This window comes from Cynara cardunculus, assembly GCF_001531365.2.
Source record: "Cynara cardunculus var. scolymus isolate 2C chromosome LG 8, CcrdV1, whole genome shotgun sequence".
Taxonomy (NCBI): Eukaryota; Viridiplantae; Streptophyta; class Magnoliopsida; order Asterales; family Asteraceae; genus Cynara; species Cynara cardunculus.
In genome coordinates, this window is record NC_037535.1 from 21217689 (window position 1) to 21239960 (window position 22272).

At 34.9% G+C, this 22272-nt stretch overlaps 2 protein-coding genes across 2 annotated transcripts; both read right to left on the bottom strand.

The window, feature by feature from the left end:
• Positions 1–8162: 8162 nt before the first annotated feature.
• Positions 8163–9456, bottom strand: LOC112517243 (U-box domain-containing protein 26-like). The gene has a single exon (XM_025124614.1). The coding sequence runs from the start codon at positions 9454–9456 to the stop codon at positions 8209–8211; it is 1248 nt and encodes a 415-aa protein (XP_024980382.1). The 3' UTR covers positions 8163–8208.
• A 7918-nt stretch (positions 9457–17374) lies between these two features.
• LOC112516302 (PI-PLC X domain-containing protein At5g67130-like) lies at positions 17375–21627 on the bottom strand. The gene is made up of 10 exons (XM_025123318.1): positions 21622–21627; positions 21463–21543; positions 21230–21352; positions 20997–21134; positions 19188–19286; positions 18366–18669; positions 18071–18294; positions 17874–17960; positions 17655–17749; positions 17375–17555 (listed from the first exon to the last, which is right to left on the bottom strand). Exons 1-10 carry the CDS (start codon positions 21625–21627, stop codon positions 17450–17452), a joined length of 1263 nt encoding a protein of 420 aa, XP_024979086.1. The 3' UTR covers positions 17375–17449.
• Between the last annotated feature and the right edge of the window lie 645 nt (positions 21628–22272).

Genomic DNA, 22272 nt, shown 5'->3' on the forward strand with positions numbered 1-22272 from the left:
GGATCTTTGGTGTGAGTGTTGTTTTCTTGAAGTATCGTTGTCTCTGAATGAATTTCAAAACAAGTTCTTCAGCGATCACTGAACAAGTTCAGTGTATGATCGCTGGAACTGAAATTACAGATACAGAAATACATCGAAAGGAAAAAGGAATTATCATCAAATCACTGAGAGAGAGGATCAACATCACCTCATATATGTATTTGTATGTGTTTGAGAAGGGATGATAATCAAATGAGAACCACAAAAGGTTACAAAATTTGTTCTTCATGCACTATGTGAAGTTGCACGCTTAATGCTAAGTGAAGCAAGTTTTTCAATCTACTTCCCGGCTGAAGCTAACAATACTGCTCGCTTTACTCAAAATAGGTTATAATTGTGAAAAGACACAATAAGATTGCTTATCAAGTGTTCCATAGTAGAAAACCAAATATCAGTTTTCTTCATGTGTTCGGAAGTGCATGTTATATTCTCAATGACCGAGATCAGTTAGAAAAGTTTGATCATAAACCTGATGAAGACATCTTTGTTAGATACTAAAGCCTCTCAGGTGTACAATATGCGTCGCCAATGCATAGATGAATCTGTAAATGTCAGATTTGATGAATCTTGATTGGTGCCTACAACATCACCATTTCAAAGTGATGTCTTAACTTAACCAGTGGTTGGAATCTCACTCTTTTGAGAATTCAATCCCAATCGGTGGACCTCCACAATCTAAAGGAGATGATGTTCCACCTATTGGGGAAGATGACAATGGAGATATATCATTCAGTATGAATATACCATCGGTCAGGCCTATACAAGAACCAGCCGATCTGGTACCTCTCTCATGTGTGAAACCCTCAACTGGTGTCGATGCTCCTATTTATTCTACTAGGGACATCGGTGACCCAACCCCAGCAGTGGTCTATTTAATCCTTCGATTAATGCTGAAGGTGCCTCTACCTCTCTTCCTTTTTCTTTTCCTCCTACCACTAAGTGGATTAGAGATCACCGAGTAGAGCAAATTATTGGTGATCAACAAGCAAGTGTCCAAACACGTCATGGTGCTGGTAATATATGTTTATTTGTCAATTTTCTATCTTTCATCAAGCCCAAAAGGATTGAAGAAACACTTGATGATTTTTGGTAGATCAATGTCATGCAAGAAGAACTGTTGCAGTTCGAGCATAACAAAGTTTGGAGACTGGTTTCTCAACCAGCCAACAAAACAATTATTGGTATAAAGTCGGTCTTCATAAGCAAATTGGATGAGAATTGAACAGTGACTCGAAACAAGGCCCGACTCCTTGCCCAAGGATATATATGCAAGAGAAAGGCATTGATTATGATGAGACATTTACTCCGGTAGTAAGGTTGGAAGTTATCCGAATCTTCCTTGCCTATGTTGGATACGAGAACTTCAAAGTTTTCCAAATTGATGTAAAAAGTGCTTTTCTGAATCACAAACTTATTGAAGAAGTCTATGTGAAGAAATCTCCAGGCTTTGAGGATCCTAAACATCCAAGGTATGTCTATAAATTAGACAAGGCCTTGTATTGTCTCAAACAGATCCTCGTACATGGTATGACACTCTCTCAACTTTTTTTTTGGAAAATGGTTTTTCCCGTTGTAAGATTGACAATACTATTTTTCTTAGAAAACATAAAGGTAATGTCATTATTTTCGTACAAATTAATGTGTATGATATCATCTTCGGTGCCACTAAAGAATCTATATGTAGAAAGTTTTCAAAACTCATGCAAAGCAAATATGAAATGAGTATTAAGGTTATATATAAAACAAATACCATATTAAGGTTATATATAAAACGGCCGTTAATTAGTAATATTTCATTTTTGTCGCATCTTGTTGGTGGAACAAGAAAAATATTTTTTGTTTCACACTGTTTTACCTTGTCCCAGTTCGTGTCCCTGTCTCATATCACACCAAACATGAGACAATAAATTCTTGTCATGTCCCATGTTAACCAAATATGAGACAATAAATGTTATCCCGCCAAACACAGGCATAATGATCCAAATCTCAAAAGTTCCTTCCAGGTTCCAATAATGTTATGTATTTTGAAATGATTTTTTATAAGTTTAATGATTTTTTATAAGTTTAATGATTTTACATAAATTATGCTTTTTTAGATAAATGATCGACTTTCTAGACTATAGATGGCCAAAAACCGGTCCCGGACAGGTCCCAATCGGTCCTAACCTTTCTCATAACCGGCCATAACCGGTCCCGGTCGAAAATGATAGGACCGGTCAAGGTACTTCATAACCGGTTATGGGCTGCCGGTCCCGGTCTCAACCAGTCATTGCATTAAAAAATAAGATTTTTTTTATTTTTTTAATGATATATATTTTTAATACATTATAAAATTTATAATTGAGTCACTCAAATACATTTTAAAAATGCGTTTTAATATAATTAAAATTACGTCTTCTTATAAAAATACATTATAAAATTATTTAAAAATACATTTATTTATAAAATTATTTGAATTTTCAGGCCGGTCCATAGTCGGTCCCGGTCCCGGTCCCGGTCGATCCCAGTCCCACGAAACTACCAAAAACCTCAACCGGTCCCGATTTTCGGTCTCATAATCGGTCCTTACCGGTCCCGATCCCAGGTTGGTCTTTTGTCGGTCCCGGTCCTCCGGCGGTCTCGGGACGGGCCGGGCCGGGCCGGGCCGATTTGGCCCTCTCTAAATCTAGACTCATTAACACATAGGCAAGTTATCGAGCTTTACAAAATTGAGTTATCTTAGGCCCATTTTGGTAGGACGGCCCATATCCGATCTAACTAAATCCAGTGTAATGGATTGAATGAATCTGAGTTTATATTTGACTATTTTTTATCCTTATTTGGCATGAAAATATATAAAGAATTAACCACAAGGATGATGTCTGATTGGTTTGAGCTTGATTCCAAAGGTCAAAAGTATCAGGAGGTCTCAGGTTCAAATCCAATGAGTAATAAAAATTCTCTTTTGGCCACGAATATTCTAATGCGGTGACTCCGGGCTATCTGCAAAGCAGGTGGTCGTCCTGTGATTAGTCGTCTCGCATAACGGGTTAGATATCCAGGTTAATTAAAAAAAAAAAAAAATATATATATATATATATATATATATATATATAGGTTGGTTATTATACAACACTTTACATTTGTACAACCAATACAACTCAATTTCAACCGTCCATTTAATTTGATGAATATGTGATTTCATAAAAGTTTTGATTGTTTCCTAATATAAAGTATTAATGAACCTATTCATCTTTCATAAATATTCAAATCATAATAAATGAACTCTCATTATTTTCATAAATATCTCAATTAATTGGATTACATTGGTTGTACAAATGGACATGATTGCATTTGAAATATACCCTATATATATATATATATATATATAAATATAAAGAATTGAAAATTTGTGTCTTTGGAAGAGGATATTTTTCGTTTGATGATTTTATAGTTTGCGTGGACCATTACAAGCTTCTTGTTTATTAGAATTATATTTCACTACGAAGGAGGAGGGGACCATTGAAAGAGAACCGAAGAGAAATACGTGACGATAAGGTATTGATGAAAAATGCATTCACATCCGATAAAATTGCCAATCGAGACACAATATTTGAGTGGTTAAGTGATTTTGGTCCATTTCACCGATATATTTCATATTTATATGAAATAAAAAGTTGATACACATCAAAGTCCAAAATCTTGTGAGTCTTGGTGAGCGTCACCAAGGTCTGAGTTGATTTTTATTGTTTAATCTTGACCGTATTTTAGCCAACAAAGCTTATATCATATTTGATTTCGACCACATTTGGTTGATGTTACATATTTACATGAGATAGAAGTCTAAAAAGACATAAGTACCCCTATGAAAATGACTTGCTAGAAATTTGTGCCAACAAGATATTAATTGAATGTCGGTTTAACTAACAAAACCATCAATCAAGCTTACGATTAGACTAATTTCATCCGATTTTACTGATATTTTATATTCACATGGCATAAAAGTTTGAAAAGGCGGAAAAACCAATGTGAGATTACTCGTTAGAGATCTATTGCAACAAAACATAAATGCAGAATACGTTTAACCAGTAAAACTATCAATTAGCCTCGTATTTTACACACATATGGCATCATGAATGTGCTTTTAACCAACAAAAACATTAACGAGAATAATCATTGGACTACGTATATTTGTTTGACTGATATTTCATATTTATACAGTATAAACGTCTGAAAATACAAAAACCCATGTGAAAGGAGTCGTTAGAAATGTATGGTACGACCTTCAACCAACAAAACTATCAATCAAACTTTTGAATCGGATTAATTCCAACCTTTCATTTGACTGATATTTCATATTTTTGTGATGTGATAATGTAAAAGGACAAAAAAGCCCATGTGATGGTCATGGATTGAGTTAGTGGGGACAGGAGGAGAGAAAGGGTGTAATGGGAAATTGCTTGTGGCCACAGACACAATATTATGATAACTATAATTATAAGTTTGTATATTTGGTTTGTGATGGGGATGTTTGGTTTGGCTTCTTCATCACTCCCCACTATCATCAATTTTGGAAGGTCTTTTTGGTCAATGGTGGTTAAGTTCTCATGTCATTCAACATCATCCACACTCTTCTTTTCCTCACTCAAATACACCAACTTTCACTTTACACCTACTCATCATCATTTACCTTTTTTAACTTCTATTTTCACCCACCACTTTTTGAAACTTCTCGACTTAATAGAATCAAAATTATATATATATAAGAATCGGTGTGAGAAGTATAAGAAGAGATCTGAACTCCTGATCATTTTTAATCCTATGCTTGCATATGAATTGCGTTTTAGAAAGGAATTGATCTGATGCATTTCTATGCACCTCACTAGTATTGATATTCAATTGTGATTGATCCAAAAGTGGATATTTCTTCTTACGCTTCTCACAATAAACTCTCTTCTCACCAGAGTCCAACTATATATATATACACACACACATACATAATACATACATATATAGGGTTGAGTTCATATGAGATCAAGGGTTTTTCATGAGACATGTAAGACCAATTTATGTTCATTGATCAACTTTATAAGCTAATGATCTAATAGTCTAAAGTTGCACGGTGTCAATTTTGTGATTATTTAGAAGTCTCGTGACAATTTTGTGATTATGAATGTTCAGATTGTAGATCTAATTCAAGGATTGAGAATTGATATTACGGGTCTCACGAAAAACCCTTGGTCTCACATGATCCCAAGTCTACACGTAGACTTGGGATCATGTGAGACTAAGGGTTTTTCGTGAGACCCGTAATATCAATTATCAACCCTTGGATTGGATCTACAATCTGAAAATCTGAACATTCATAAACGCCACGACACTTCTCAATAATCAAAAAATTGTCACCGTGCAACTTTAGACCATTAGGTCATTAGCTTATAAAGTTGATCAATGAACATAAATTGGTATTACGGGTCTCACGAAAAATCTTTGGTCTCACGTGAACCCAACCCTATATATATATATATATATATATATATATATATATATATAAAGAGAGAGAGAGAGAGAGAGAGAGAGAGTGAGAGAGGTAAGAAAGTTCCATTAGGAACCCGGAACCATTCACAGTGCGTCACATATTCCTTTTCAGGATGAATATTTATTATGAATAATACATTTATAATGAATATGAAAGTGTTATTTATCATGAATCACACTTTCATGATGAATATGGAGGTGTTATTCATGATTGGCACATTCATAATGAATAACATGTTCATATTCCTAATGAAAATGTCATATGTGTGATCTAGGTGATTATCAAGTTATTAATCAATTTTAGGTTCTTATACGCACCGATTACTCTGAATGGCATGGATCAACTTTGTATTCTTTCATATACCGAGAAGAATGGCTTTGAACCAAATCCTTTAAATAGAAAGTCGTGATAGTTGATTCAACACATTAAAGGAAATTGGTTTTATTTTGTTACAATTTTCTCCTTTTAGATGATATATATGGACTAGTAACAGTCATGTTTGCATTTGTTTATAGCAGGTGAGTTATTATATAACCCTTTACATTTGTACAACCAATACAACTCAATCTCAACCGTCCATTTAACTTGATGAATGTGTGACTTCATAAAAGTTTTGATTGTTTTATAATATAAAGTATCGATCATAATTAATGAACTCTAGTCATCATTCATAAATATTCAAATCATAATAAATGAACTCTCATCATTTCCATAAATATCTTAATTAATTGGATTGCATTGGTTGTACAAATGGACATGGTTGCATTCGAAATATACCCTTGTTTATAGTGGACATGAATTTGAATACACCCCCTTGGTTTGAATTAAGAAGGCTTAAATTATTATCAACTTTTGTAAGATCTGATAAATAATCATTTTTTATTAACCTGGATATTCAACTCGCTATGCGAGCCGACTAATCCCAGGATGACCACATGCTTTGCAGATAGTCCGGAGTCACCGCATTTAAACCTCTGTGGCCACAAGGGGATTTTTATTCCTCCTTGGATTTGAACCTGAGACCTCCTAATACTGTTGACATTTGGAATCAAGCTCAAACCAATCATGCACCACCCTTGTGGTTAATATGAAGACTATAATATGAAGACTTCACTCAGTTAGTTATATGGTCATGCAATGGATTGTTATACATGAACATGGGCATGCACACAATAAATTTTAGTTCTTCTAACTAATGGATGTAACATTCAAAACTAATTTATATAACATTGTAATAATCAAAGTCAAGACCTTAAATCACGTTGGACACAAGCTCGGGGTTAGGCTAACCCCAATCCTTTCTGAGCTTGATGGATTAAGAGTATAGACGTTCGTTTGAAGAATAAATAAAGCCTTCGATATACAGAATAACCGATCCTCACCTCACCTCATCTCAAGGGAAATCTATTTGATCATTTCTAGAATGATCCAAATAGAAGAGATACAACCAATGATCTATAATTCATTAACAGTGCTCGTGAATAAGAAAAGTCCAGATGAGCGAAATGGATCAATGTAATGTAAGATTACTACTCACCTACCAAGGGGTAAGAGAGAAAATTCAAGATACATTCATCTAGGGTACATTTGGGACACTGGACAGGGATAAGACATAACAGGACAGAAATCCCTATCTCATATTTGGCATGAATTTTATGTGGAACAGACAGGAACAAAGTGGAACATGCATGTTCCACCCCTACCCTATGGAACAAGGTAGAACAGACTTGTATTTTACCAATATAACCTCAAAATAAAACATAATTCTCTTCTAAAACATCAAACATATCTCTTTTTTTACATTTTATTCATTCTTTAAATTTTATTTATTATATTTTATGTTTATTAAATTTTCATTTTACTGTCCTCAAAATATTATTTTTATACGGTTTCTATATTTTTATTAATTTATGTAATTTATTATATATTAGTAATAAAAAATAATGTAGAAAAGAGATAAATAGAAAAATAGAAAACTACATAACCTTTTTATTTGGTGTCATTTTAATTTTTTTGATGAAAATTTCAAATGATATATTTTGTTATAAAAAATAGTTATTCTATTATAATTAATAAATTACATAAATTAATTAAAATAAACAACCTATCATGAGTAAATTGGTCATTTTACTTGTTCTGTCCAGTTCTATATCAAACGTTGAACAGTTGTTCTATCATGTCCTGTCATGTCCTGACATCAAACACACCCCTAAGGAACGAGTACTCAATTAAATGTAACTTCAATAACCAGTTATCAAACATTCCATAATTCCAAGCCTATTTGTAGGGGGGAGGGGGTCGAGGCCCTCAGAGGATGTAGTTTGATACATACGTTTTGTCATAATATGTAGTTATACAGATTTCGATAACAGTCGATGATTACAACGATAATTCATATTAAACTTTTAATAATTTGGATTTACATAAGAAGTAAAAATGAGTTGGCAATACCAAAAATTGTTACAAGTTACATACATCCGAAATCCACTTGCTTTTTATGTACCCGACCCACCTTCTAGAACCTTCATATTTTCACATTTTTTTTACTTTTCTTTTTCTTTTTCATTTTCTTTAAAAAGTAAAAAGGAAGGAAAAAGAGTGGACCAAAATGGTCAAAATAAAATAAACTAAAATTCTAGGGGAAAAAAAGTTTAAAACAGAACGACGTCGCTGCAGGCGAAATCATCCGAATTCATGATCGAGTTTTCCGGCCACGAATCCCGTAGAAGTTTCAAAAGCATTTGCGCTTTTCGCTTGGCTCGCTCTGTACAGTCGCTTTGTACAAGCAACAACAGTTGCGTCAAAACTCCGGCTGCCACCGCCTCCCCTTGCAACCGTTCGGAGGCGGAACATAGCGAGAGTAGTGCTCCGGCGGCGTACTCCGTCGCTCGGTCCGAGATCTTCAGGATGACTTTTACCAGTAGCGGGACTGTGAGAGCGTGAGACGAGAACGCTAAGCAACCTGACGGTATTCGGCATAATAGCTCTACCGTCGCGAGTGCTCTCTCAGCGTCGCATTTCTCAAAATCGGGAAGCCTGTCAATGAGCGCCTCCACTGCTCCTGCCTCCACCGCCTTGTGGCGGTGTTCTTTTACCATGCAAAAAGCAAACAACGCCTTGACTCCGACTTTCAAGGCCCGTGGATACGAGAAAGGATAGTCGAGAATACCGATTATTCCGTCGAATATCTCATCGTGACTGCTGATTTCTGCGCGGAGTTCTTGCGATCTAGTCCCGGCGACAACGTTCTCAAGCAACGCGGCGGTGTTGACTCGGACGTCAATCGAGGAATGCGACAAAAGAGAAATCAGATACGCAACTCGGTCCGGATCCGTAGACACCACAAGGCATTCCGTCTCGGAAAGCGCGAGCATCGATAGAACCGCAAGCGACTCGTGTATCAACTCGGATGAGTTGCGATTCGTTTCGGAAAACAACACTTCTAGTAAAATCTCACACGCTTTGTGCGTTGAGATAACCAATCGATTGTTCTCCGAGTCACGCGCAAGGCCACGAAGGCGACGAAGGGCAGCGAGCCTAGCACGCCTTGTATTAGACACAGACGACGTCTGTTTAAGCAATGACTGAACCATGATTGGATCAGCCGGTTGCTTGGGTGTAGGAATCCTTTCCACACCATAGGACCGATTTGCGACACACCACTCCTGGATTAGACGGCGGAGGGTGTGGTTAGGAATGAGCGTGAAATCGGTGAGAGGGAGGCGAGTGACAGGGCAAGTGGTGTTTCCGGTAGCTACCCATGACTCTATGCTTGAACGGTCGTATGTCTGACCGGTTTCGACGGTGACCGGATCCCTCATGAGCTCAAGAGAAACCGGACATCTGAAATGATAGGGGATCTGAATTCCCACATCCAGTGGCTGTAAGCTCCTAGGCATGTTATCTGTCCTTCAATTACTTTAAAACTCTCTCTCTCTCTCTCTCTCTCTCTCTCTCTTATATTATATGTATATATGTTTATATTTGCAGAGGAGTCTGCAAATTCTCTTATGGAATTGTTGTATGTTTGGGGGTTTTGACATATATAGGAATGGAACAGAGAGACAAAGGCAACAGAGGGGAAAAAGAGGGAGGGGGGTTGTGGAGATATCCTTTCAATCTATACACGTGTGTATCCATTAACTTAAGCCTTAACCTGAGTTGTTGAATGGCATTGTGGTGTGGTCAAAGGTGCTAGTCTGTTGCAGGCCCCACTTTCTTGCTGGAATTTTTGTATATACACTTTACCCCCTTCTTCTTTTCATTGTCTAATTCTTGAACCACAATTTTGGTCGATGGTGTGAATTCAGAATATCCAAAACCAACACCCATCTCAAACTAAATCCAATTGTAAGAGAACAAAAGTTAGAAAAAAAGCTAAGGCGGTTTGGTTTTGAATCTCAGTGAAGAGCTATGATAGAGGGTGTTGTGTGACAAATAAGGTCTTGGTAAATCTTAAACATAAATTTTACGGAGTAGTCATCAGACCAACTATCTTCAATAGGTCAAAGTGTTGAGCAATAAAGAAGGCTCATTAAGTTGCAGAAATAAGAATGCTTAGATGTACTTGTGGTAGCATAATAGAACCATGTTTTACAAAATACTGAATGGGGCCTTTTGAGAAGTGTTGGGAGTTGCGTTTGTCACAAATAAGTTGAGGGATAAAAATTGTGGTGGTTTGGTCACGTTCATAGGAGGCAAATCGCAGATCTAGTAAGGAAGGTAGTGTCACGGTCAAGGGGCGAGGAGGAAGAGTAGGCCAAGGAGGACGTGAGATGAGTAACCGAGATTAGACTTTGCACTAGTCACAGGGTTTAGGGAAACAACGGTTTATGCATACATCTTATCCCTCAAACTCCCACCTTGGAAATTTGCAACTTCACAAATAAAAATGAAATCGAAGGAAGCGTGCTTTGAATCTAGGGTTCTAAATCTGGAAGGAGGCGTGCTTTGAACCGAATTCTTTTTCTAGCATGTTAAAAAAATAAGGGTAGGGATGTCTGTTTTTGGCTGAATGGGGGCAAAACAACAAAACCAAATGTGTGATTAAGTCGGTTGCCGTGCGAATAAGCCGTAAGTAAACATGTTAGAAGAGTTGTGTGAATAAGCCAGATAGACCACTAAGTCCTGTTAAGTTGCAAGTAAACACCCTTTTAGTATTGAATAGTTAAGTAGAAAGCATAGGGGGTGAATTGTGATATATTTTAAAATAGAGGGGGGTAAAAGAGAAGTGATAGATGTTAACCACAAGGGGGAGTAGAAGAATCCCTCCATTATTTCGAGAGTTGTGTGAGAGAGAAAAGAGAGGTGGGAGGATGAAGCAAAGCAGGAGACGATGTCGTTTAGCGTAAAAGCACGCGTGGGGGCGAGGGGAATTAGTGACCTGGCCACACACAATGTACAGACGACCGAGCTTGTCGGTGGTCAACCGGCATCCACTTTTGGACTTGGGTACAGATAGATTGTGGGTCAATATGGGTTAAAACAATTACTCCTATCCAGGAAACTATTCAATTTCATCAATGAGCAAATTAGTAAATACCCTCCTGTTTTAAGGGAATCTCTCCTTTTTTACTCTCATATTAAAAAAACAAAAAACATTAAAAATAATACATTTTATTTTCCATTTATATTTTAATTCTTTTTATATATTCTTTTAGCCATTACACCTTTTTTATTTATCTATTATCCTCATAGTTTTTTATTGTCTATTTAATATCCTATTCATATTAATAATTAACAGTATATTATTATTAATTTATAATTTATATGTACTATATTATAAAGCATTTGATCCAATATTTTTAAAAACAACTTTCAAAACATTATGTACTAATATATAATGCTAAATTACTTAATTTTCAAGTTTACAAATTCTCAATGTTTTGGTACAACCTATTAAACCTATCTTCTTATCCTTGATCTATCGACCTCCGATAGATGCTTAGATTTATCAGTTTCACCCATATCCTTCTATTATTGATTGCTTCATCCATATCCTTCTATCGATTTCGGCAGATTTAGATAAACTCTATTAGGCAACGATTCAATACATATCGTTTTTCATTTCTATCACATCCTCTACTCATATTAAAAAATTGTCTTTTAGCTGGTTTCTTAAGTGACGGGCGTGAGACTTGCTGACGTAGTGATATTTGGATAAATCACTGAAAGGAATGATTAGCAGACCAATTTATGCAAAAACAAATCACTTTTTGGCCAATTTCTCATTAACAAAAGGGGTATGTTTATTCCAAAGAATATGATGAACACTAAATCAACATATCTGGTTTTGTTGAATCACTTTCCAAACATCCCAAATTATACAGCCGTTTGCAAGCACAATTTAGGCCATTATGAACACTTCCCAATTTCCCATGATGCTACTGATCATAAATGATGGCCTGATTTCATTGTTGTTATATTTTTTTTATAAGAAACTGTATATCATTTTTATTATGGACATTTATTTTAAGAAGGAGAGAATGTTTACCATATTTTTGAATAATTCTAAATTAATAATTAATCTACGGCTCGATATCTTTAGAATAATGGGCACCTACTCACAACATTGACTCGTGCATATGGTATACAACACTAATCACTACCCTCTTTCATATACCTCCATTTGTATCAATGTAGCAAGTCATATTGTTTGAGACATGAAGTGGACCAAATTAACACCGAAAAAGCAAAAACTTATAATCGTATGATTTAACGACCGATTTATATTTGGATTATTGTGCGTACAATTAAATATGAGTTTGGAGACTGTAACCTACTAGATTGGCCAGTCCTGCTCTTGCATGGCCACAACATTTGAGTCGGCATCAACATCAGCAAGACGAAGATGAGGTGGAGGATATAAGGAAATCTTTTTTGATTCGGATTGTCAAACAAATTCAACTTGGATGGTTGTTGAGGACAAGATTGATAGCCGTCATAACTTTAATTTCATTGTTAATAAGGCATATATTATAGATATATTCAAATTACTACGAGTTAGCCCTTAATTAGTTTCGTCATATCTCATAAATGGTAATCACAAAATGTTGTAGTGAACTTCTAAACTCAGTCTAAATCCACAAGATTACATCTCAAAAGAAGATCCTTATCCAGGTTTGTTAATCTTTCTTCAAGGTTCTCTTCCAATCTCTCTCTCTCTCTCACACACACACATACACACACACACACACACACATATATATATATATATATATATAGAGAGAGAGAGAGAGAGAGAGGGGTTCAAGGGAAAACCCTTCAAAAAATGAAAACCTAAGTGAAGGCATAATAATCATTCATTTGTATGTTATGCACATATACATACAAGGAATTGAAGATATTTTATGGTTTCCATGTACATATGCATACCATACAAATTATTAGTATGCACATGTACATATGGTACAAATTAATGGTTATTAGAGTATTCCTCAGTTTTTCATTTATTTCACGATTTTCTCCTGAACCTAACTATATATATATATATATGATCAGTTTTAGGGGAAATTGCAGAAAAATGAAAAACAATGGAACACTCTGGTAAGCGTTCATCTAGACGGTATGCACATGTGCATACTGATAATTTTAAGCAATTTCTCCAGTATGATTATGCATACATGCATAAAAACTAATAAGCAACTTCAATTACCAGCAGGCATATGTGCATACCGTCTAGATGAACGGTTACACATGGTGTTCCTCAGTTTTTTATTTTTTTTAAGATTTTCCCTTAAACCGCCTTCTCTCTCTCTCTCTCTCTCTCTCTCTCTATATATATATATATATATATATATATATAATACTTATATATTATATTTATATTACAAAAATACAATGATATTAAAAACTTTCAAAAATGCCCTAACAAACTACATGCCATAAGCTAGGGGTTGCACATGGTTCATATCCAAATTTGTAGATCAAGAAATCGATTTTTATGTGAAGGTGCATCGCTCAATGCACTTTTACTTGCATCTTTTGATAGTTATAGCATATCAGTCAGCTAAATCTATATCAACCAAGTTTATTGTCATACAATGCAAATAACATTTTATATATGAAGAACAACATTTCTAATACCTAACTACAAGGGTGGTGCTCGATTGATTTAAGCTTGGAATCCAAAGGTCAAAAAGTGCCTAGAGGTCCAAAGTTCGAATCCAATGAAAAATAAGAAATTCCCTTATGGCCACTAAGATAATTGTCCTGAAATTGATCACGTAGCAAGTTGGATATCCAGGTTAATTAATAAATACATTTCTAATACCAACATGCTTTGATGATTTGTCTTTTATAATTTAATAATTTAGACCCCATTTTCAAAATTTACTTTTTATGTTGCTTTTAGTTAATTAAATAGAAAAAGAATTTGGTACAATAAAGATTTATTATTTTAATTTGAATATTTTATTTTGGCTTGAAAGAAATGTTATGTGATGGGCATTGATGGTGAGGGCTTTCTATACAACATTTGGTTGTTTCTTTCTCCTACACTACAATTTATAAAACACATATTTATGTTTCAAAGTTATAAGAATCTAATCATGTAAAAGTTACCAACAAACAAACCCCTTTATAATTTATATCAATACTTTTTTTTAATTAACCTGGATATCCAACCTGCTATACGAGCCGACTAATCTCAGGGTGTCCACCTGCTTTGCAGATAGCGCGGAGTCACCACATTTGAACCTCCATGGCCACAAGGGGATTTTATTCCTCCTTGGATTTGAACCTGGGACCTCCTGATACTTTTGACCTTTAGAACCAAACTCAAACCAATCAGACACCATCCTTATGGTTATTTATATCAATACTTTGTGTTATAAGATGCACACGCAATACTTGATGAACTATGTTTATTGTATGGATGAAGTGCATCTACAATATCCATTTTTACAATTTTAAATCAATAATAAAATAGGTATGAATTAATGGTTAGATTGGTTGTTTAGTTAGTTAGATTTGGTTCAAGAGTCTGATCTTTTTGGTTTTTGCATGGTTTGGGTTAGTTCACCTTTTGGCAATTACAGTTATGGTAGGGTGTTGTTGCGGTTTGTAAATTCTCTGAAGACAAAGCAGCAGATTGACCTAATAACTTGCAAATCAATTTAAAACTATGATAAAAGTTTTTTGGTAGCCCACACTTTGAACTTGTAAGAAGTTTAGAAATCTATTTTTTTCCATATGAGACGAGTTATTACATGTTGGCAGTGGTTTAAGGATTTTTGATGCAATGGATTGTTTTTGAATTCTTCATTTGTTTTAGATGTGTAAATGATGCAAGTTGAGCTTGAGTATCAATATACTTGACTTGAACTCAATAGTCATTTCTAAAGCTCGAACTCGACTCGAAAACTCACGAGTAGTTATAAACAAACACCACTCGAACTCGATTGCAATTTTTTGAACTCGAGCTCGAACTCATTTGAAGCTCAAACTAAGCTCAAATTGCAACTCAAATCAAGCTTGAACTCGAACTCGAATTAAGCTCGAACAAAACTCACTCATTGAAATTTATGAAATTTTAGGATCTTCTCTTATAAATTTTAAAACTTAAATGTATTCTCTTAGTTTTTATAAAAAAACAAAAGGATTCATTTCAAACTTCATCATTAAAAAGACAAAATTAGAAATTTCATTCACTTATCTCTCTTTTTGTAACATTTTTTCTCTCTTCCTTTACCGTCTATCTTCCAATGTATGACAATTTCACGAACACTTTTATAGATTTTTGTTTTTTTTTACATTGTGATTTTAATTAAAAAAAATAATGCATTAGTTTTTATAGTTAAAAAATGCATAATTTTGTTCAAGTCGAGTATCTCACGAGTTTTTCGAGTCGAGTATCATGTAGCTCGACTCCTTAATATGTCGAGTCGAGTGTTGACCGGGCATTGACCGAGTCTTTAACGAGTCAATCTCAAATAGCTCACAAATTATCTTGTATCATTTACGATCTCTAACTTGTTTCGTATTCCTGATATATCTCTCTCTCCTCCTCCCTCTCTCATGCGTGTTTTATCTTTTCCGGTTACTAAACTTATTATTAGTCTAACACTTATGTTTATTATTATTTTAGTTTTTACTCATTTTTCTAGTTTAACGCCATTTCTGTGTGCATTTAACATGTGTGGGTATTGATTTTTTTTTCTCAGAATAAATATATTCCTATGAATGTTAAAATTAATAATTACTATTTCACATTGACAATCAAAATGAAAGTGCACATGTGTACACACTCTCTTGCATGCAAAGAATGTGTTTTGTGCATATTGTATTTAACATCAATTTCATAAATGATTTTTAGTGTTTTATCACCAACTTGTAGCTTTCATAAATAATATAACATTAATTTGTTAACAGTTTATTCACTAATTCACGTTTTTATTGTGAAGGAAAGAAAAAGAGAGAGGGAAAAATAGGAGGAAAGTAAAAGGAAAAACTTGTACTCTCTAAAACTCTTTAAAAAATGTTTCGTATAAAAAAAAAACATAACTCGATGGTATTACATGTGCACTTTTCACTTTTCCTCTCTGGACTTCAAAAATTTGATTAAAAAAAAAAGATTGGTTTTGGTACTTTACATGATTAGGTTTCTTATAAAACAATTGTGATTAGATTGTTATGTAATAAAATAATATAATTTAAAGCATGAATATGAGTATTATAAATTGTAACGCCGGAGAAAGAAACAACCGTCTTAAACAATAAGCCTCTACCACTTTCCACTATCAATGACAGCAAATACATATGATTTCTTTGTTCTATCAACTCCTAGCCATTGAAATATATATATATATATATATAACGGTCTATTCTTCTTTTTGAATTGACTTGAATTCTAATGTATTCAATTAAACTTGGCTATCTTTTTCTTTCTGCAAATTTTAAAACTCAATTGACCAAATAAGATTCACTTGTATGTATTAAAAATTAGATGTGGACACATTTTAACATAATTGTTGCAACTCTATCTCTAGCTTCTGTCATGAAGGCTATTAGTGTTTTGACTTTTGATTACTAGGTAAGTTCCTTTTCTTGACCATGCCTAGTCATTTAATTCAATTTCTAATAACGAATGTGATTGTGTTTAACTTTAGGATCTCTCATTCCCTACCAATTCAATGCGTATTGAATATGTACATTGGAGGTTTCTCATCTGTTAATAGGCATTTTCATCATTAACTGATTGTAAAATTAGCTGTAACGTATTAAATAATACACAAAAGTCTTCATACGCTTATTGAAATTTGAAGCCCTTTGATGAATAGCATATTTTTCTGCCAATGACAAGTTGCAACCCAACAATAGGTTTCACATGACTTCACACAGCTCTCCTTTTAAGATATTTTCATTCATTTTCAAAGAGAATTAAAACAATCATCATAAGATTGTTACATTAGAACTTTTTATTTGGATATTAAAAATAAAAATCAGTTGTGGAGTCGTAGTAACTACATATTCTACGTTCACTTGTGACTTGTGAGTTATTAGTTTTCATTCCTTTCTTTTGTTAAAAATATGAAATTCAATGATCAATATATCTATTTTTCCCAAGACATTTTCTCGTTAGTGTTTTTATCTGTGTATGTATATATTTGTTACGTATTATATAAAGTTTAAAACAAAACCAATAATAGGTAAAAGCATCTAAAGAGTTGCAGTGGAACCTTAAACAAGAATTCATATCCCTACCTCCTCAAGTATCACCATATATGAGATTAGCAGCTACTTAACATGTGATGTAATCTTCTTGTGGTTTTAGACTGAGTTTACTACAACATTCTGTGATTACCAATTATACCCTCCTATTATTTATGAGATATGATGAAACTAATTAAGGGTTAATTGGTAGTAATTTGAATATATCTAATATGTGCCTTATTAACAAAGAAAAGATATGATAGCTATCAAACCTGTCCCCAGCATCCATCCAAATTGAATCTGTTGACCATCCGAATCGGAAAAGCTTTTCTTATATCCTCCTCCTCTTCCTCGTCCTCTTCCTCTTGTTGATGTGGTTGCTGATGCTGCTGATGATGATGATGATGTTGAGGTTGAGGTTGAGGTTGATGTTGATGTTGATGCTGATGCTGATGTCGATGCTGAATCAGATGCTATTGTATCCGGGGCTGGAGCAGGACTGGCCTCTGGTTGGTTACAGTCTCCAAAGGTCATCTTTGGCTGTATGATATAATAAATTAGTTGTTAAAACATTCCATACTATCACATGTTCTCTTCCTATCCTGCAAAAATGTAGGTACTTGAAAGCAGTATAAGAGAGAGGGTACGGATTCATGTTGCATACCTTGCACAAGTCAATGTTGTTACATCCACAGACTAGTTCCCCATTAGCCAAATCTACAGCAGCCGGTGCGCCTCCACCGTCACTCCTCTGAAAAGTTTCAGAGCATGTGTGAGTTTAGTTTCTTCTATATTCAATTAAATTCGGCAGTCTAAAGATTTGATTGCGGTAAAGATTAGTTTAGAATTACTGAAAAATACCTTGTAAAAGTCGACAGCAATGAAATTAGGCCATCGTTTACCAGCAGCATCATGGCAAGTGTTCATCATGCTTATTAATGGGGCTGAATTGTGCCTGCAAACGTCAACATAATCTGGGGTGTCTGGAAAGTGGTTCATCAAAACCAGAGATCTTGATTTAGTGTTCATAGCAGCAGACTCAGCACGGTTGGGGCAAGAACCACTTCGCATCCCATCAGATCCATCTGCAGTTTTCAAAGTCCATTAAGAAAAAATTTATATTTATACAATCAAATTAAAGTTTTATAAAACTCACATTGATTCTCAACCAAGTATCTCCATGTATACGCAATACCCTCAGAAGCCTCTTTAGAAGATTTAGAGGTGAATACTACCAATCGCTGATTCTGCTGGATCATGGAGTCAAGAGTGGGCCAATTACTACCGTTACTTGGCATTCGAGCTACTGGAAACCAGAACTTGCCAAGGCCAGCAGCTTTAAAAATCTTGGTTAGACCACTTAGAGTGGTAACATAGTCTTCAATGATTATGGTGATGATTTCTGTAGGATTTGCTTCAAGAAAGACTTCAACCTCTTTCAGAACATTGATAGCAGGTTGCTGGTGACATTAAAATAATAAATTCAAAACTCAGCTCAACCAATAATATAAAACACCCCTTGCTGTCAGTAGTTATAAAAACCACATAACACAGATATGGACAATGAGATTAGTATAGCAGAAATTCACTGCCAAGTTTCCAGATTTAATGGCAGCCCATAGTTTGAAAGTGGTCATTAGAAGTAAACCTACGTTGGCCAGAGTGTACTCGGTCAAGATCACAGCCAACTTCTTCATTAATTATGTTTATGGTATTTAGCAAAAGATAATGTTGAGTTGCAAGTCCTAAATGATCTGTGAAATTGAATCAATGAACAAAAATGAATGTCATTTAGTTACATCTATGAAGTATTAGCCCACACTCTAAATTCTGGGTCCTTTAGCCGCATGACATTGACATACATATATATATATTCTGGCATGACATTACACTAGGTAGGTTTCAAGTTATGCTAACCAAATCATGATGAAAAATCAAATAAGCAGTTCAAAGAATCTGAAATGGCTCAGTGACTTACAAATGCTGTGTAGTTGAAGCACTTTCCATGGAAGGAGTGACATAACCAAATATCATTCTCAAAGTCATACATATCGAGCATCAGGCCTCTCACACCATTCTGCACAAACAGTAGGCAAGATTGTTTTAAGGTCTAAACCTTAACAATCTATAATAAATTACAAAGGTTATAAAGAAATCCAACTGGTATAGTTTTCCAAGGGTAAGTATATGAAGATAAAATGATTAGCTTCACAGCGGTAGGTGTAAAACAGAGTCTCTGCCGTGTATGGGTTATCTTTTTGACAAATGAAACTTTAATGTAAGTTGAAGTATTCAGTGTGCATTGGCTTAGAGTTCATTCAACCACACGGATCAGGAAAGTGATGTAATTGTTAAGAAATTTCTAAAATGATCTAAACCAATAATTACTGGAGACTTGCAGATAGCCTTGGTTTAAATATTTTGTCTCCTTTTAGAAGTTAGACTGCCAAACAGTTGGTGCAAATTTGCTTTTAGCAACCCTTGGCTGATTCTATGACCTGATGAGCCGCACTGCAATAACAAAACACAGCTAACAAGTTCCTTAAAGGGTTTTCCATACACTCACTACTTGGAGTGTATAGCAATAGCATAATCATTTTTAAGGAATAAGTTTCCAATAGTAGTATGCTTTTAACGGGCTGTTGCAGAATTTTCATTAGTTCTCATAACATGATTAATCTAACAAACACAAAACTAATTTCTGGATCCAGCAAACTCTTTCCTACCAAGTTGAGCATTTTAACCACAAGTTTGGCCCTAATAGGCAAGGCCTGAAACTTTGGTTTATAAGGTATTACTATAAATCCCACAAGTGTTTACAGCTCCTAAGGGGCCACAGCTATTGGCCGGAAAAAACCTAAAGTTTGTCTGATCCATGTGGACAGGCGCTTTGCATGGACTAGTTTGGTTAAATATGTTAGATACTATGGTTATTAGAAAAAGTTGAGAGCATTTTGGGGGCTTGTGAATCTTCCTTTTAATTAATTAAATAGTATAAGAAAGACAATTTTAGTAAGAATTTTATGTATCAAAGCTATCCTAGAAGAACCTTTCCCCCAATGGACATTTAATATATCATTTCAATCTCACCAAACATGAGGTTGTGGTTTCAAGTCTTAATTGGTGTATACTGTATACATATGCCATATAAATAAATAGTAGTTTTTGACATTTGTTAAGTCTACATACAAGCAACAAATTTAGGTCGGCATGAGAGGCTGCCACCTTTACGGTTTTCTCCGTGCCATAGAAGGCAACATTTCCACTTTCCATTGTAGTCCAACATGGTTGTTAACTATATGTTGTTCTAAAGCCGTTCACAACTTAAATATGTACAATGTCATTTTGGTTCTTAGATTCTCTCCCTTGTAAAAGGATATTTTCTAAATGTATATTTCTGTACTACAAATAGTCCAAGCCTCTGTAAAGTTGGCCGGAAAAAGAGATCCATTGCTTTTGACGTCAAGCCAATTTTGAATTTTAAATCGACATAGATTCCATTAGAAGTTCATGCCAGGTTTTTTTTTTTTTTTTTATAGTTGCTGCTGGAATTTTTCACACAGCCATGCCAATTTGTAAGCACAATATGCCGTATTTGCATTTTAAAAGCTATAGCTTATTTACACAAGGAGTGCGAAGTTTCAGATCGAAGGACATTTGTTCGCTGAGAACGGTAATAAATCGTGTGTAGTGAAAAAGCAAGTAAATAAGTCACATCAGTTAAACGCCGCGACTTGAAATCTAACTTTCTGGATAGTTCAGAGAGAGAGAGAGACGAGAAGCATACGTTGAGCTGAGAAGTAACACTATCCTGCTGGTTCACCGGAGCTAGAAGAACAGAGCCTGTATCTGACTTATGTCCCATTCTAGCGAAAGCATTGTGAGTTGTTAACCACGAGTAACGATTGAACGGCAAGCCTTTCACCTAGAATGACTCTCAATCAGATCGACACAGACATCCAAAAATATTTCTATACCTTCATTTTCACACATAAGCACATATAACATAACACAATATACCTTACGAATAGGATTGTGAGGCTGAACGCGAATACAACGGGAAGAAACACTGACATTTACAGTGCAAGTTCCACATTGTGATCCATAATCACAGCTCTTGTCGTTTACGCAAGTATTTCCTCCCTGTTAGTTTCAAATAATCAATAATCCGATTAAATAAGCCATAAACAGATCTCAGAACTCAAAAACAATGAAATCGAACTCGTTCATCGATCATCAATTTGCAAATTAACCTTGAGTGCTGAAGACCAGGTGAACAGAAATGTTGCGGCGAAAAAAGTTGCAAAGAGCACATCCGACGAGAATCTGATCCTCTGCAAACATTCAAGTGCATGTTTCAGTTCGTTGTTGATGAAAATGAAGAAACGTGATGGAGCGAGAGAGTTGTTTACCTCCATTAACGGTTTTCGGAGAAGAAATCAAGGAGAATGTAGAGAGATATAGAGTGTATTGGGTTTGTTTGAATGCCGGTTCAGGTTCGGGGGCCCGCGTCCCGCCTAACAACCTCCTCCGGTGTACATTCTATTGGAGTTAAAAGGTTTGTAACCATTATATCTGAAAGAACAATAAAATAAAATCAGCTGCATTATTTTTGTTTTTATTTTAAACTGTATAAAAAATCAAAGTATATTATTTTTCACTTAATATAACAAATTTAAATAAATTCTATTTTATATTCATTCTCACAGATAACATACTGATTTTATAACATTTGATAACGTAAATGTTCATTTATGAGAGGGTTAAGTCAAAGTTAATTATAACCTTGACAGGCACACGCACATCATTAAATATTACAAAATCAACATCTTACCATTTTAATTTTAAAAAAATGGAAAAACTTGAATATTGCAAAATCTAACGTGTTACCATTAAACACGTATATAGCATTAGGAGTGAACATGGGTTGGGTTGGACGGTTTATGACATTTTTACAATCCAACTCAATTATGACGGTTTAGGAAATCTTAACCCAACCCAACTCATTCAAAAGTATAACCCAACACAATCCTTGCGGGTTAGGTTGGTTGGGTTGGTGGGTT

Bases quoted from the DNA above. Each gene is read 5' to 3' on its own strand.
- LOC112517243 (XM_025124614.1), bottom strand. From the start codon at position 9,456: ATGCCTAGGAGCTTACAGCCACTGGATGTGGGAATTCAGATCCCCTAT.
- LOC112516302 (XM_025123318.1), bottom strand. The intron at 18,670-19,187 runs GTAAGTCACTGA...TAATGTCACCAG, and splicing joins GCTTCAACTACACAGCATTT to CAACCTGCTATCAATGTTCT. The intron at 17,961-18,070 runs GTATTTTTCAGT...GAAACTTTTCAG, and splicing joins TTGCTGTCGACTTTTACAAG to AGGAGTGACGGTGGAGGCGC.